The sequence below is a fragment of the Nothobranchius furzeri genome, chromosome 18 (assembly GCF_043380555.1).
Source record: "Nothobranchius furzeri strain GRZ-AD chromosome 18, NfurGRZ-RIMD1, whole genome shotgun sequence".
NCBI classification, from domain to species: Eukaryota; Metazoa; Chordata; class Actinopteri; order Cyprinodontiformes; family Nothobranchiidae; genus Nothobranchius; species Nothobranchius furzeri.
In genome coordinates this window covers 22,531,853-22,550,021 of record NC_091758.1, presented here as the reverse complement: position 1 = coordinate 22,550,021, position 18,169 = coordinate 22,531,853, and the positions used below count along the sequence as shown (strand labels likewise).

General features: G+C 41.2%; 1 protein-coding gene across 3 annotated transcripts in view; it reads right to left on the bottom strand.

Annotated features, from left to right (window-relative positions):
* fndc3ba (fibronectin type III domain containing 3Ba) overlaps window positions 1-18,169 on the bottom strand; it is a 131,134-nt gene that overhangs the window by 11,418 nt on the left and 101,547 nt on the right. For all 3 annotated transcript variants that reach the window (XM_015969634.3, XM_015969635.3, XM_015969636.3), the window contains 9 exons: window positions 18,066-18,152; window positions 14,034-14,169; window positions 13,824-13,895; window positions 12,743-12,861; window positions 12,058-12,163; window positions 11,272-11,444; window positions 8,865-8,978; window positions 8,443-8,592; window positions 6,965-7,245 (listed from right to left, as the gene is read on the bottom strand). In XM_015969634.3, coding sequence (XP_015825120.3) covers window positions 6,965-7,245; window positions 8,443-8,592; window positions 8,865-8,978; window positions 11,272-11,444; window positions 12,058-12,163; window positions 12,743-12,861; window positions 13,824-13,895; window positions 14,034-14,169; window positions 18,066-18,152 — 1,238 coding nt within the window. The remainder of the gene's footprint in view (window positions 1-6,964; window positions 7,246-8,442; window positions 8,593-8,864; window positions 8,979-11,271; window positions 11,445-12,057; window positions 12,164-12,742; window positions 12,862-13,823; window positions 13,896-14,033; window positions 14,170-18,065; window positions 18,153-18,169) is intronic.

Below are 18,169 nucleotides of genomic sequence, written 5' to 3'. Positions count from 1 at the left end.
GGAACGCCTCGCCTCGTCTGTTATATGGAACTGGTTTGGTTTTTCACCAGATGACAAAGAGCAGCGAAACGTCATTTGCAAAGTTTGCAAGCAGAGCGTGAAGGCAAGTGATGGCAACACCACAAACTTGTTTAATCACTTGAAAAGAAGGCATCCCAAACAATACAATGAGAGCCAGCTGACAGCTAAAGCTAAAAAGCCTGCAGCTGCAGCGGCTAGTGCTTCTTCCAGGCAGCAAACGCTAACAGAAACACACAAAACTCACTCCTTACGACAGAGACAGCAGACGATGGAACAGCGTGACGATGCAGTGACGTACCACTTGGTTAAAGATTTGTGTCCCGTGCGAACAGTAGGAGTGGGATTTAAGAAAATCATAAAAACATTGGATCCGCGCTACGAGTTTTCCAGCTGCAAGTATTTTTCGAACACAGCCATTCCACGCATGTACGCTGAATGTAAAGTGAGAGTTGCAGAAAATATTCAGAATGCGCAGTTTTTTTGCTACCACAAGCGATCTCTGGTCCAGCCGCACATCAGAGCCGTATTTGAGCTTAACTATCCACTACATGAGCAACTGGGAGCTACATAGTATTTTGAACAAGTTAATGTTTGCACAATACGTTTGCAATTGACATGTTTGCACTTTAAATATGTTTACGATTTTAATTTATGTTAAGTTACTTGAAAAACGAGAAAAACTGATTTTTGTAATTGTTTCTCTCAGGGCTTTTATCATCTCTGGTGTGAGTTTAAAATATTAGTGTGTTAGCACTGTGCTGATTATCCCTAATATGAATAAATGTTTATTTATTCAATGTTTCTCTTCTTTAATACGCAATTGAAGTTATGCTATTCATGGATAAAAAATCGTGATAAAATCGAAATCGTGATAAAATATTGGAAAAATCGTGATATTCTATTTTTGCCATATCGCCCAGCCCTATGTGTGCACGGCGCTTTCTGCATTTTTTCTGGAAACTAGAAATTATTAAAAATGGACCTGGTCAGTTGGTCTCTCAACGCGATTGACCAAATTTTTTCAGCGATGAGAACGGGACAAGGGGCTCCCGGATGCCCCTCTGGGACAGAGCCAGCTGGGTATATCATGGACTCCTGGAAACAGTGGAACCTGATATGCCTCTCCCAACTGTCTGTAGAGGATTCTGAAGATGTCTGGATATTCGTAGTTTTGGTGTCAGGATTCCTGCTCTTTGGCCTGAGCTTACTGGAAAATTAACGAGCTTTCGAGGAATTTTGGCTCAATCCCGGAGCTCAGGGGATGGAATGCATCGCGCTGTGAACGCACAAACTCATATAATTGTCGAGATGAGTCGTAAGCTTGGAACTTTGGCTGAGATTCAAGCTCTGACCCTGAAGGTGGATTCCATCAAGGACAGAGTTGACAATTCAGTACGGATTGGGATAGATTGATTACGCTGGACCTGGAGGGGTTGAAGACCGACAGAACTCTAAGGCAGAGAGGAAATTATCTCTGTCTGTCCCCAAAACAATTCTTATCTGAATTTGGTGCCCTTGAAGCCTGTGGGACTGAAGTGAAAACTTGCCCCTTAGAACAAATGTGGAATGCTGCCATCGCTATGGAAACCCTTTCTCCCTATCCCAGCCTGGGCGGGACTGTGACCGGTGAAGGCCGTGGAACCATATCTAGGAGTCACTATGCCTTATAACCCATTAATCTCCCTTCCCTGTCCTAACGGAGGTGATGAGCGCTACTCCATGCGGCTGCATGGATGTAATTTTTTTGGGGGGTGGACATGTCCCCCCCACTTTTTCCAAAGTCAAGTTTTGACCCCTGCACTTTTTACCATCCAAAAACAATATTACGCTATATTAAATTGACACTGGTTGAGCTCTAGGACCAAGCGGAAAACAACCATTTGTGTTGAAGCCTGTTTCCCATTAGAGCATACTGTAAAGATACAACCCCCCCGTGTCCCCTCCACTTCTAAAGTGAAAATTACGTCCATGGCACGCACCAAAGTGAGGAGAGTCCCAACCCTACCCACCACCTAGTGGAGACTTATGTTGTGTAATGTCTGAAGTCTGTGAGCATTTCTGTCTGAGGTGTTTTTTTGCATAGCAATGCTGTCCTCTCTGTTGGGGGTAACTCTGAAGTGCCTTTTTTTTCCCCTCCCCTGACTCTATCCTCATATGAACCCTCTTCATCTATAATGGTAGTGCGACTCGTGTTGCGAATGACCACAGTCACCAATTCTTGTCATGGGTCTATGTATGTATGTCTGATCTCAGATTTGTGTGTACTGAAACTCTCATTTCCCCCTGGGATTAATAAAGTATTTTTGAATTGAATTTGAACTTGAAAAAAATGTTTTTGTGTGTGTGTGTGTGTGTGTGTGTGGGGGGGGGGGGGGGATAAATGGACTCCAATCGTAGGCTAAAACTGAACTTTTGGTAGTTGTTGAAGCAGGTCTGAACCATCTAACCCTGTAAGCTTTCAGAGTGTTTGGACAGATTTTTGTCTAGTGGTGAGGTAAATTTCAGTGAAGAGGCTTTCACTCACTACTGCTCTGCCATTACAATGTAATGCACTCTGCATGCAATACTACATTTAAAAGTACCAAAAATATCTGACCATTTCTTTTTTCCCCTAAATGATTAATATTCCGCAGGAAATTTCCATTTTTCTTGGAAACAATTATTTTCTTCATTTTAGACGTTACAAAAGATTACAAAATAAAAAGTATTCTGCTTCTGAAGATGTAAAAACCTTTCAGCATCTGAACTTAAAAACACACATATTCACTGCTCCAAACTCCCCCGTGCTGCCTAACTTCCAAGACTTCTCCCTCTGCCTCTTCCCCACACTTCCTCTTTTGGTGTCTGCACAGCTTATTAGTCTCTTCACTAGAGTGCACCTACCTTCTGACATTTGCTTGTTGATTTCTCCTTACAGCAACCTTTTCTTGCAGCTAAGTGAGGACGGAGAAGAAAGGGCAGTGCTATCCATTCCCTGACTAATTAAGAACAATGGATAAATGATGCTAAGAGACTGAAAATTAAGATGAAAATAATGAACCTTAGCTCTAGAAGAAGAGGTGCATTTCTGTTTAGCATATTTATTTATGATACATACAGAAAGCATAACGCTATATTAACCCTCTCACACTCCTGATATAATCATCCAATCAGCAAAACTCTGGATTTCCTGTCCAGGTTTGAAATTTGATCTCACATTAATGACTAACAGATATTAATAATACTGCTGCATGCTTAGAAAAACTCTAAATTGGTGGCAAGGCCAGGCAGCTTTACTTTTATAGCACATTTAAAACACAAAGACAGTTTAAAGTGCTTAACAGAAGCAAGAACAGCAAACACAAAAAATCAAATAAAGAAATGTAAAAATTCATTTCAGATTTAACAAACAGATCCAAGGCGTAGTAAAAAGGATAGCAGTCACAGAGCAGAAGGTGCCGCATTAGAAACATTCATTCAAAGGCTGATGAATACATGACTGTTTTTCATTTTGATTTAAAAGTTACTAGAGTTGGGGCACATTTGAGGTCATGAGGAAGCCGATTCCATCTGGGTGCAGCATAGTGACTAAAAGCAGCTTCACCCTGTTTGGTTCTGACCCGAGGTTCTACTAGCTGACGGTTTCCTAAGGATGTGAGAGCCCTGCTGGGTTAAGAAGGCTTGTTTAACAATGTAATAGAACTGTAACTATGTATATTACTTTATCAGAGTCATGTAATAATTGAATTGAATTACCAGGATTCTCACACTGTCACCATAATTAAATAACTTAGTTTTTAAGCTCTTTCCCATAGGAATGCACTGATTCATGTTTTCAGAGCCGATACCAATTTCTCCATTTTGTTCTGTTCTAATCATCTCAATGGACTATAATTAACTAGATAAACTTTCTGAATAACCGGAAAATTGTTAATGAAAAAGTTTTTAATCAGTAGTTAGATTACAAAACACTGTAAAATGTAACTATCTCCTGTCTAAAAACAAACCAATACGTTTTTTTTACTTTACAAGTTGTAAAAAAAATCATTTTTATTTAGTTTTTATTTTATAATTGCATGTTTGTCATAACAGGGTTTGCTCCTCAGTGTGGGCAGAGGCCAGCCCCCCTTTGTCAGAGAAAACAACGCTTATTGTAGAGCTTCACAAGGCCATATAATTAAAACATGAATCACCTGCACACCCACCTCTGCAAGTAACAACCACCATTATACTCTTCGACCCTCACAAAGACTCCACAGGTACACTGACACGCGCGCACAAATAAACACATGCACATTGTTTTTTCAGTTGGCAGACATTATGCAAGAGAACAGGGGGACGTTGGGACAAAAACAACCTCAGAGAGAAAACAGTGGGGTGAGTGATCACCCTGCCTCTTCACAATTCCCAAATACATCCTCTAGTTTCAGAGAACTGACTACACAATGTACACGGACATGAGCCAAATGATCAGCCATGCTGGGGGTTAGGCAGAGGGGTCAATCTATGTCGATGGCAGGATTATCCCGGAAAACAACGCTTTGTTACAAGAAGAACACTTTTATTTACATTTCGGTGGTCTTAATGTTGTGGCTGACCAGTGTAACCAGAGCCTGTTTATACAGATTACTACGCAGCTGTTTACTGCTGCTCAGCTAGAACAGGTGTGGGGCAGCAGCAGCTCAGGAGGTAGAGTGGGTTGTCCAGTAATTGGGAGGTTGCAGGTTCTATACCGGCTCTGACCAGAAAATGCTGCCGTTGTGTTCTTGGGCAAGACGCTTCACCCGCCTTGCCTGCAGGTGGTGGTCGGAGGGACCGGTGGTGCCAAAGTTCGGCAGGCTCGCCTCTCTCAGTGTGCAACAGGGATGCTGTAGCTACATCGTAGCTCATCCCAACCAGCGTGTGAATGTGTGTGTGAACGAGTGAATGACTGATTGTGTTGTGAAGCACCTTGGGGGGTTACAGAACCCTAAGAAGGTGCTATACAAATAGAGGCCATTTATCATAGGTGTCACTTTACAGTTCATAGAAACACCAAACAGGTGATGTCTGTTTCTTTAAATAGGTCCTTCAAAGATAAACCGATTTGTACTCATCACTTTTGAAAATGATCGGTCACGCTGAGTTTAACTTACAGGCTGGACGTGAAAATAGTTCTAAACTTATTTTCTGCATTAGCTTCTGATATAAAATAGCTCAAGCTATTGCGTGAACTCACCCAAACGGACTTGCGACGGGGAAGGCGGTTGCTGGCTTAGCGTCCAGGAAACCGCAGAGGGTGCCTCGACTAGTAGAAGCTAACCATTAGCATTAGCAACTCCACCACATGGCAGAACTCCTCCAGACTTATGTTATTTGTGGAGACACGTAAAACATCAACGTTGCAAAGCAAACAGAGTCTTTAAATACCTCATGTGTTTCCACACCTAAACGGAATACTGGTTTATTATTAAATGTGTTGATCAAACTTCTGTTGCGAGATTTTAGCTAGAAAGTTTAACTCAGAACCCAAAATCTCAGCTGCAATGCTTGAAAATTATTACTTAAGTTTAGTGAATACAACGATGAACATCGGTAGGTACTGCATGTCATTCCTATATTTTGCAACATAAATGAAACTCGGATCACGTGTCATTCCAAAGCCTATAAGAGATGACACCATTCCTTCAGTAATGCAACTTCCTGCACATTTTATTACAGCCCTAACTTATCAGAGAACATCTTGCCTCAAGAGATTTATTTTGACAAACAAATATGCAAACCTGATTTAGAGATTCCCAGTCCCAACATCTGTCTTCCCATAAAAGTGTGACTTGATTTAAGCATCAGGGTAAAACTAGCCACCAATAATCCAAGTGGCAGTTAATAATTCTTGTTAATTACATATTATGGAAGAACCTGGGGCCAAACACACTAGAAAGCCACCGATAAGGCGTGACTCCAGATTTAAACAATTGTTTATCCCTCCCACTGTCCTAATGGGTGTGACCCCGCGAGGAAAGTTGCCCATTGAGCAGGATTGATGGTTTATCCCTTGAAGTCTAGGTGGCAGGGGTGAGGTAGTGCTTACTCCTCACCCCTGCCACGTGGACCTCAAGGGATAAACCATCAACTCTGCTCAATGGGCAACTTTCCTCGCGGGGTCACACCCATTAGGACAGTGGGAGGGATAAACAATTGTTTGGCCGAGAAATCTTAAATCTTATCCAACAGCTTCAGGAAATCACTCAACTTCTTGCATGGTGCTCTACAGCACATCATATTTCTGAAACTTGTAGAACTGCAGGCAAAATGTTTAGAAATAACATATTTTGCTGATGACCACAGAACAGATGTTTGCTAAACTATAAAATGTAAGGACTTGAAGGCTACCGGACACCTAAAGGACAGTTGGAGGCCTTGCTTTGCTGCAAATGGATGAGGTTGTGGCCCTTGAGATGATCAATGTGCATTAGAGAGTGTTGACTTTCATTTGCCTTTTACTTTAACAATATTTAAATCAACCACCCGTTCTTTTCAAACATGACTTTTGTGTTTTGCACAAACAGGAAGCAGCTATTACTGAAACACTTTAGCCGGGATCACACTGTGTGTTTGTTGGCCATCACACAGGATTGCACATGGCACACTGTACAGCACAAGATTGCAGTGAGCTAGACTGCACCAGGTCTTGCTCCAGCAGGACACTTAACGTCATGAAAGATGTGTTTTTATTGGTCGATTGCAGATGGGAGTGGTAGGTTTTCAACAGTGCTTAAAAACTGTTGGAGGCTGTCTTTGGTCGTGAGATGACTCAAAAAGCTGTCGCAGAGCCAGTCACACTGGACGTCCAGAGATATGCAAATCACCCTCACGTTCATCATCGTCTTTTGTCATGATTCTGCTCACGACGAGAGATTTAGCTAAGACAGACAAAAATCGCACAGTGTGGTCCGGGCATTAAACGCATGCTCTGAGCCAGTACCTGTATTCGCTGTCTGGCTGCAAGCTGGTGATGAGATGACTCGTCCCCGACTCCACTGTGACGGTTTGGTCGTCCAGGGTGATGACATAGGAGGTGATCTCTGCACCATTGCTGTTTGGCTCGTCCCACTTTAGGAGCAGGCAAGTAGACGGTGAGTGACCCATCTCCGAGGATGCCGGGAGGTCCAGGAGGGTGAGGCACGAAACCTGGTCAGGATTTGTTGCTGGGGTCCGGAAACTCACTTTGTCGCAGTACGGGCCAGCGCCTGCCTGATTGACAGCCTAATAGTAAAACAGACACACAAACAGGTGATGAGAGGTGTATGGACACAGGGACAGGGTGGAAGTGGAGGGATGGATGAGTCAGAGGACAGGAGAGGTAAAAACAGGCTACAACTAAAGACTGATGTTTAGGAAAAAGAAGACGCAAGTGGAGTAGTCTGATATAAGTCAGAGTAAAAATAGAGTCTAACAAGAACGGAATAATGGGAGAAAACCAACAGGAGGGGAATGAATTCAAATTAGCTGTGAAAGAGCATTAGCCTAATCACTGCACGGCTTCTAGTTTTCTGCTTAATGTCTTTCAGCAACTTTAGACAGATTTATCCAAAATAGACTTGGTATTTATGAGTTTGAACAAAAAAAGTTCCTTTGCTTCCCTGCATTTTTATAAAATAAGTAAGTAAGTAAGTAAAAGTTTATTTATAGAGCGCCTTTCGCAGATATAAATCACAAAGCGCTTAATAACCAACAAAATGTGCACTTTACTGCAATTATACATAATATTTAAAAGTATGAATAAAATTGTCAAAGGTAGAGCTCTTCTAACACTGCATAAAGCAACTAATATTTGTAAAAAAAATGCTTCATAATTTCATCCCAAACACAGCTTTATATGTGGAAAGGTGAAAACGGCAAACGTTGCACAATCTGGGTGTTCAATAAAAAAAAGAAAAGAAAAAAGATAAATGTTCTGATTTATCTGTGCAGAGGCACAAAGAAGAAATAAATTATTTGTTGCTCGGTGTGCACACTGAGTCTGGCTACTTCAACTGTTGTCATAGAAACGGTTTGAGTACCAGCTTTTCCAGGTAGAAACCACAAGTGATAAGGGGTTCAACCAAGTTGGTGTCTCTCCCCATCTTTTTTGTAGTTCTGCCTACGACACATTTCATTTGATGTGTGTGTGTGTGTGTGTGTGTGTGTGTGTGTGTGTGTGTGTGTGTGTGTGTGTGTGTGTGTGTGTGTGTGTGTGTGTGTGTGTGTGCATGAGAGAGACAGAAAGCTCCTATACATGCACCAGATTAAGAATTGTAGCACAAATCGAATCAGGTATAATCACTTGGCTCCTGCTTGCTTGTGTTTGATGCTCCTTCATGTCATCCAGTCATCTGCATCTGAGTCTTTGTATCCCTGTCATTGCTTTTCCTTATTACCCGAGTCTCTTTGTGCTTCTATTATCTATGCTTGGTGCGTCACCTGTAGCCTGCAGCAAAAATCTGTGGCTGGCGTCAGGTCCGACAGGTCACACTGTGTGGCAGACCCAGAGTAGATGAGCTCCATGGGTTCTTCTTCCCTCCCCCACTCCAGTCGATACTCAGAGATGTCTGTACCCGAACCCTCAGGGCTCTAAACGCACAGAAATGTAGAATAGTTAATAAACTAATATTAATCTATTCTGACCCAAAGCAGCATGGGAATGCTTCTATGAACCTTCACACTGATGTCACTTTAGTTTTAAATATATTATATTATAAGTGAAGCAAGCCTCTCTTTTCGTTTCACAAAAAAAATTCATTTTTAATAAAACCTACAAAATTTTTTCTAAACAGAAAGTAAAGAAACACCTTCAGACCCAAAAAAAAGCACTTAACATATATTTGTATTTGTATCTAGCTCACCTCCCAGTTAACCGTTACACAGGTGTTACTTGTCAGAGTGATGAGCGGCGCCCCACACTGGCCAGGAGGTCCAGCTGCAGTCGTTACTTCCGTCAGGTCAGAATACACCCCGAACTAGAACACGCAAAACAAAACAATCAAAACATTTAAGTAACTTGTAAAAACCTTGGTCATCTCCTATTTATTTTTTACATTTTGGTTTAAAATGCTCAAATATCTGCAGTCTCCTGTCTTTAAAATGTGATATTTATGTGGTTTTTGTCAATAAGAGACTGGACAGAAATGTGCACAGGGCTGAGCTAACGTGAAAACCAAACGGCTCTCAGTTTTGTGTGTCTGCGTGCATTGGTGTTTGCAGGTCCTTTTATCTGTTAATGCTGTTGATTAACTAGTCTGAACATGAGCCCACCTTTGACTGCGAGCTTGATCGACCCTTCCGTTTGTGCTGTGGAGCACCTCAGCGTCCCAACATTAACCTGTCTGGGACAGGCAGACCTAATTACTTCTGGCCCTCATGCTTCTGTGTGCGCAGCTACAAATGGAAGTTGAATTACGTGCTTTTTTCTCTCCCTCTCTTACTAGAAATTTATTGAGCGTGTCCAGAGTGAATGCACTCGGTGAACCGAATAGACTCCATGACCATGAAATACATTTTTTTCTCTCTTTATGTGTTTCATTCAAAGCGTTAAAAAAAATATATATATACACAAACAACAACAAAAACATACATAAACATGAACACCAAACAATTTGAATGAAAAGGGGCAGAAGGAAGAAATGTATTATATTATCTGCCCCTATTTACAAACCAAACTTTTTAAAGGGACTTTACGAAGTTTTGAATTTTCATGCTCGCGATTGCCCTCTCAGGCCAAAAGCGTAACGGCAGCTTCAATAGTAGGCTCGTGCACGAGGCGCGCATGCTGTACGTGCACACTCCTTAACGAAAATAACAGCTGAGACAGTCCCGTGTGTGTGTGTGTGTGTGTGTGTGGCCCAGATGACAGAGGATGGGAGAACGCGCAGCTAATTACTTAAATAATTTGGTTCTGTACCTTTCTCTTCAGCACAGCCGACAAAGGTTTAAGATGGGTCAGTCTTCCTGCATGCTCAGATCATGCCCTTCCCTTGCTTGAAAAATTATTCAAAAATGAAAGTTGAACCCACATCTTTTTTACCTGTGAATTCAATGCCGTTCGGCGAGTCTCAAATAAAAATGTGGGCATCTTACTGTAAAAAAAATATACCATTAATGTAAAAAAGAAACTCTATTAAAACTATGTTCACATCCAGAATCGAACCCGGGCTTTCTGCACGAAAGTCCGACGTCTTACTAGGCGAGCTAAAGAGCCAGTGTTGTCTTTTGTATCTGTAACATTCATACCCTTGATAACAGCTGAAACAACGTTCAAAGAACGGTTCGGAGGGCTGTGCCTGAGCGTGAACGCGCATGAAGCAGCCTGCTCGACCCGAGCAACTCTCTTTTTTCTGTGATTTTACAGGAAAACAGGCAATCACAGTAAAAATGCCAGGGCTCATTCTACAGGACCAGGGCATTGCAGGAGAATGTATGAAGAAGAAATTTATTATTTCTATACATGTTTTGGCTGTCAAACTTCCATAATGCCCCTTTAATAATGCTTTGATACAATTCTCAATAAACAACAAAACAAAACGAAACGCAGATTCATTTATATTCTTCCAACTTACAGACCTAATCAAACACCAATTGAATTTAGGTCATTGTAGTTCTGTAATACACTTGATTTGATACATTTTTTAAATATATTTAGTGACTTTGATTCTTTTATGTCTTTGCTAAGGTTGTTCTATATTCTCACGCCATTTACAAAGATAGTCATCTCCTTCAAACTTCGGTTTTATAAATACTTCAGTTCCTTTTAAGAAATAATTACTGACTCTTTTTTCAAACATTTTTTGAATGTTGGTGGGTAATGTATTGGTTTTAGCTTCATACATTGTTTGCAAAGTTTCCTATTCACTAGATCATAAAATTTCAGTAGTTTATATTTGATGAATAATGGATTGGATGGATCTCTATAGTGATTGTTATTAATGATTCTTTTCTGTAGAATAAACAGTGGTTGTGTATGCGTTTTACATGTGGATTCCCATATTTCTACACAGTAAGTCAAGTATGGAACAATTAGTGAGTTAAACAATGTCAGCAATCCACAACTATTCAGTAAAAACTTTACTTTACGTAGTCCTGCAATGGCTTTGGCAATTTTACCTCTGATGTAACCTATGCGTGACTTCCAGGTGATAGCTTCATCAAACATGATGAAGAAATTTAAAGTTCTGAATGGCAGTGATGTCTCGTTCAATGTATGTTGGAGCTAATATATTACTTTTTGACATCTGCATTTCATGGAGCGTGTCTCACCCCGGCCTCGTTGGCAGCCCTCAATCTGAAGCCGTACGTTGCACCGGGCAGCAAACTAGCGACGGTGCAATGCAGCTCCTGGCCGTGGTACACTTCTGTTGGCTTGGCGTCTCCCTCACTCATCTCCAGACTGTACACACACTGTTCACACACTCCCTCACACACAGGGGAGTCTGCAAGGAAATCATTAAAAGGAAAACCTTTACAATGCAACCATCAGCTCAAATAAACGTAGAAAATATATTACTGCTTGTAAAAGAGCACTTATCGTTAAATATCAATATTTCTGTGTGCTTTAAACACAGAATGATCATTCAGATGGCAATATTTTCCTTTAATGTTTGCCTCTTGCTTGCAGCAGGTTGAATGCCATAAATGAACAGAGCGCCGGGGAAAACCCTTCAATACTTTGAGTTTGACCTTCAACTCGCCTCATTAATTGCTGCAGCGCTTCATGAATTTGAGCCGATTATCGACGTGATCAGTTGTATTAAACCAGTCAAAGATAGAACTTCCTCTGCGTTGCAGAATGCATTACTTTCACCTGCCAAGAGATAACTGAACTAATCTGCAATAACAGGTTGACATTAGGAGAGTTAAGGCGAGAAACGAGGGCAGGCTCTGTGTTTAATGGGCTGAATTAGACTAAAATGTGGTCAGCTCGGTTCATATTAGAGTCGACCAGCAGGGTGTATTAGACAGCCAGAAGGGGATTTAACTGCCTTCCATTAAAAGCTCAAAAAAGTAAATAAAGGGTAAATAAAGGGAAAGTCAGTGTGAACTCACCCCATTCTAACTGCACTTCCTTGTGTTTGGCTTTACCCACAATCCTCGGAGGCTGGCAGGGACCTGGTGGGACACTTGACGTACGGACCGGAACACTAACAGTGCACTTCAGGAGCAAAAGAAAGAAGAAAAGAAAGTACTTTGAGTAATAAATGAATGAAGTGTTAAAAAATAAGTTTTTTCAAAATAAAATTTCTTCTGAAAACAATTAAAGCACAAATCTGAATTTTTCTGTCAAAGAACACCATCTAGAGACAGAACAATGTATTGCACCTTAAGCCCTTCTCCCCACTTCAGTGATTATGGCTGGAAGCAACGCCTCTCATTCGTGAACACGAAAATCCAGTCAGGCAAAAACACATCGTTTTACAGTTATTGTGATGTTGTGCTGAAATGTTGCCAACTTTGCTTCAGTCCAGATACATCAGCTAATCTGGGCGCACACAATGATTGACACTGTTGGCTAATGCTGAATGGAGCTCAGTTCAAATTGCATGGGACTGAGGACGGGGTGGGGTGGGGACTAACAAAAACAAATTGACATGTTGCCTATTTTATATCACTGTACAGCGTAAGACTATCACTTTGAGATAAAAAAAACTGTACATAAAAACTCTGGATTGCTGCTTTAACTCCAGAATTGATGATTAACTAAATTCATGGTAAAGTGTGTGTGGGTTCTTACCGGGCTGTGTCCCCCAGTGGTGATGCTACACACACGTAGGCGATAGAAGGTTCCAGGTGTCAGCCGCTCACACACACATTCTCTTGCTGGACCACTGTATGCTACCTCCCACTGGCTTGCTGCTCAAATATACAAATACCACACACACACACACACACACACACACACACACACACGCACGCACGCACGTGCACACACACACACACACACACACACACACACACACACACATCATTACAAGTCTTGTCACCTCCATGAGGAAAATTACACACCTAATCTCCTGCTGGTTTGAACAGGTTTCAAATGTCCACCCACTTAATTTTCCAGAAACAATATAGCATGACCTAATTAATTCCTAAACAGCGATTTGTCAGATTATAAATTGCTGATGGATCAAGTAGGCTGGAGAAAGACAAAACTCTACCTCTAAAACAGCTCCTGATAAGCCATGTGAATGTAGGCTTTTATACAGAGTGAACACACAAAAGAAAACATGCAATGTTATGCTAAACCCATGTTTGCCTGCAGATGTGGAAAATTAAATCAAAAGAGAATGAAAACTGTAAACGAGAAAATCAAACACAATTTTGTTATTACCTTTTCTTTTCACTAACATTATGCTCTATTTTTCTACATAAGCAACATATTTTTCCATTTATCATGTCTGGGAAAATGCTGCACTTGTTCTTTTACTGATCTTTTTATTCTTAAGAGTGCAAATGACAGAAAACTGAAACAGCACTGCAAGTTCATTCAATTCAGTTTTATTCATATAGTGCCAAATCACGACAAGAGTCGCCTCAAGGCACGTCACTAAATACATATTCCAATAAAGGTCAGTTCATTTAGCAAATCAGTAAAAAGTTTCCTATTTAAGGAACCCAGCAGGTTGCATCAAGTCTCTGATGCTGCCAAATGAGGATTAGATCTTCTGTTCACACACAGAGTCAGTCAAACGTTTAGTTTTAAAAATGAAAAAACAATCAATACAAGGAAGATTTTATTTTTTATTAGATAAAATATATTATTTATAATATAAAATGCTGGTTACCATGGAGGAAGAAATAAGCAATGCTTGTACCTTCAGAGCATCCTTCTGAGATCTCCAGCAGGTATGTTAGAGCCCCCGAGCCCCCGTTGTCCTGAGGAGGATCTAATCAATGAACAGATTTTAGTTAGGGGGTAATAATGCAGGGCAACATTGCTTAAAAGAACTACATTTTCATGTAAATCCTTAATGATTTTTATTGTAAAATGAAGTGCGTGCAAATCCATTTTTGTCAGCGTTTACCCCATGTGACAGTAAAGCTGTAGGGCGTCACTCCGGTAACGCAAGGTGTAGATGGAGGACCTGGTTTATCCGGGTTGGTGGTGCACACCAACACTTCACTGGGACTGCTCTTTCCTTCCATGTTCGACGCTATGAGCTGCAGGGACAGTTACGGACAGGGTGGAAGGTTAACAACGGGAGGGTGGCGGGAGATGAACAGAGAGGGTGAACGAAGCAGGAGAAGAATAGAAAAATAAAAGAGGTCAAGAGTAAAGATGGAGATCAAGTCAAAAGTCGTTACCACGACACTCCAATAGGTAAATACATAAAGGAACTGTCCTGAATGGTTTTCTCTGTACTCCTTTGCCATCCCATAAAAAATCTTTTTTCTTTGTGCACACATAATGGAAAACACACAAAGAAAACACAATTGCCTCCGTGTGTGTTATCACGTGTCACTGTGTCTTCAGACATCAGAATCTGCCCGTGTGCATAAAAGTGCATGTGAAGTGCTGTTGGAGCTGACTGGGTCAGAAAACACATCCAAACACACTTGGGTTGATGCACCGTTGGTACATTATGTTTCACAATGTCCTCGCATTACAAACAGTTTAGATCAGAGCTTTTAGTGAAACGGGCAGAGCGTTTATGGGATCAAATGACTGGTGGATTGTCCCTTTTGCTCTGTTCAATCAGTCACACTTCTGGAAGAGAAATGTGATTAATGGGTGCTGGATTGCATGATGAGTCACCTAGATGGGTAAAAATGTTTACAATGAAAAACGGATTAGAACCCTGAAGAGGGCATTAAAACCCAAAAATCTAAACTACAGCAGAAAACGGAGTTAAAATATGAAATCAAATATATCAAAACTTTGGTGTCATATATGAAAAATAAGTATTTGATGCAAGAGGATTTAAAACAAGTTAATAATCAGCCTGTGCGCTAACAAGTGGAATAGGGTTTAGAGCTTCTTGGCTTAAAGAAGGAGTGAAATGTCCAAAAATAAATGACAGATTATGAAGTTTGAGGCGTTTGTGAAAAGTGAAAGTTAAAAAAAATTTCTTGTCAGCAGTTATTTGGCCTCTGGGCTTGTTTAGCATTGTCTCAAAGGATTATTTTGGCCTTTCCTAAAGTCGTCATTTGCATTTTTTTACTGTGTGGATGTCAGAACGAGCCCCCGCAACATGAGAACAAACATCCCAGCTCTAAAGCCGATCTTCATCCGCGTATTTCACACGTCGTGTGATCAGGACGCAGAAAGTCCATGTGTTAGGAGATCGTTTTGGGTCGCTGCTGTACAAAAAGGCGAGGTGCGAATAGGAAAAGTTTCTGCCGATCGCAATTCAACAACGGATTATGAAAGAACGGATAACGCTCGAAAGGCGCCGATTTTTCCTGATGTAAGAGGGGAGTCTCCTCTTTGTTTTGGTAGTTTTGGTGTTGACTAGGGCTGCAACAACGAATCGATGAATTCGATGAAAATCGATTACTAAAAGCGTTGGCAACGAATTGCGTCATCGATTTGTTGTGTTGCGCAACTCTTCCAAAAGCCCCCTCCCCTCCCGCCCGCCGTTGCGCGCAGACCGGTGGAGAGCCGGCAGGTGTTTGTAAGAGGAACATGGCAGAAGCAGCGAGACCCCAAAAAAGTTAAAACTTCTAAAGTTTGGGAGCATTTTCAGTTAAATCAGGCGAAGACATGCAACGTTTGTAGGTCAGACTTAGCATGGCACGGGGGTGCTACGGTGATGATGCAGCGTCTTAAACACAAGCATGTCAGAATCATCAGCGAGGAAGGAGAGAGCTCTGTGTCCGGGTAAGTTAAAAACTTTTCAAAAGTGATTCACCCAAGCCCCAGATTATTACACAGGCTAGACATGCCCTAAACTCGTTAAAAAAGTCTATAAAATTGTAAGCGCGACGCTATTTGATAGTCGGGGGGGGGACTCGTGCCGCTGCGAACCGGTTCCGCCGTCACATTCCCGCAGAAACTGGTTGATCACACCGGGGCCAGACTACTAACATGTGGCTTTACAACCACAATGTCCTCAGAAGCGAAAACATTTTTAAAAGGGAGGGAGGAGTCCTAACTGCTGCTGCAGGCGTGTTGTGTGAGAGTGCAGTTATATACTGGTTAATATATTTTTGGGTTCAGTTGCTTTCATGTGGCCTAATGTGAGTCTATTTGGGATCATTGGAATGATCAGCAGCATTTCTTGATGTGACTTTATGGCAGTTGCCCAGGGCATCATCGCAAGGAGGATGGCATTCATTTACTTTTGTTTTATTTGGTATCTTTTCAGTCATTTTTGGAAATAGTGATTAATTTTGATTAATTCACAGCCTATGTTTAATTACATTTAAAAATTAGTTGTTTGACATCCCCAATTATAATAAATGTCTACAGATGAGATCAAACAAAACAGATGAGAATTGCCCTTAAAGAGCAAGTCACCCCCAAATAAACTTTTTTTTGCTGATAAACTAAATAAACGAGTGTCTAATCGTGCTGCAGACACGTGTCGTCAATAATTTGGCACTTCAGTGCATCTTAGTTAAAATTTAAATATTCTGCCTAAAACTGGCAGTGTTGTGCCGTTGTCAGGTAAAAACTCTGCACTGTATTTTAATTTAAATCTGCCACCGCAATTGGCTAAGAAGTATGCTATGATGTAAACTGGTACATTATGATGTCACAATGCTGTCGTGAGCCTGAGTGTGTGTGTATTTGTTAGCGGCTCCGCCCTCTCGGTCTGCCAGGCAACAGCATGTGTTGCATTTTTCAAACATGAAGCGGGAGTGGAGTTAGACTCTGGTAGGGGTTGACTTGCTCTTTAAGCTGTTTAACTTGGACCAAGCATTTTAGGTCACAGATAGATGTAGCTTAGGGTCTCTGTCTATACGCCTTATAAGACAATTTAGGTGATGGCATGTTGTTTTTCTGCTATTGAACTGTTTTCTAATAATGTTGTGTTTAATAAAGTGAAGGAAGGAGAAAAATAACGTTTCCCTGGCAGTTTTTAAAAATGTCCCTATGTAATCCGATTAATCGATTAATCGTGTCGAGACCCCATCTGATTAATCGATTATCCAAATAATCGTTTGTTGCAGCCCTAGTGTTGACATCATCTTAGAGTGCAACGTTCTGTGACTCTTAAAAAAACTGCGAAAACACTGAAAAACGCTGGCAGTGAAGAGCTTTTCTGATTGGGAATGAGTTCAGGATTGTGGTTAATTACCAGTAATGAACAGCTCCCGAAACAGCCTCTTTTCTGAAAAGTCACGTTTCCCAGTGGAATTAACCGCCTGAGCTCATAAAGTTGGTATTTGACAGAAATGTTGGGTTACATCGAAACATAGTTCACATAATCTGAGCAGTTATAGAATGGCAACAGCTGCACTCAAACTAGCCGTTCGCTCATCAGTCATGGTGAAAACACCAAATTCTGTAAACTGAGGATATTCAAGATTTTGGGGCGATGGTGGCAGAGGAGTTAATTGCCTGCCTTGTCACCAGGCCGTTGCAGGTTCAAGCCCGGTCTGTTGTAGCCGTTTCCTTGGGCAAGACACTTAACCCGTCTTGCCTGCTGGTGGTGGTCAGGGGGACCAGTGGCACCAGTGCTTGGCAGTCTTGCGTTTGTCAGTGCACCCCAGGGCTACACTGTAATCACATTACACATGTGTGTAAATGACTGTTTGTGTTGTAAAGCGCATTTGGGGGCTGTAGAAACCTAGAAGGACATATATTAAATACAGGGAATTTTTTAAGGAAGCTATCCAGAATTGTTAAAATAGTATTTATATATAAATTTGGCAGAAATTAAACACAGACAGAGATTACTTTAGTCTGGCTAAAAAGCATTTAATAAATTAATCCTTTAAGACCCACGCATAAACACAAATGTTATTAAATAAGTCACCGTAAACTACACTTGCATAGTCAAATCATTGCAACACAACACCATTAATGATTTGTAGTAGTAGGAGTGCATGATTTAGTCCGAACAGGATGTTGTGTAGTGACAAGAACACAAAATGACGCCATCACTCACCCTGAATTTATACTGAGTACTTCTCTTCAGGCCTTGTACAGTACAGGTCAAGTTATCTCCAGTGTACTTTGGATGAAAGTCCGTTCCCTGTGGGAGAAAGCAGG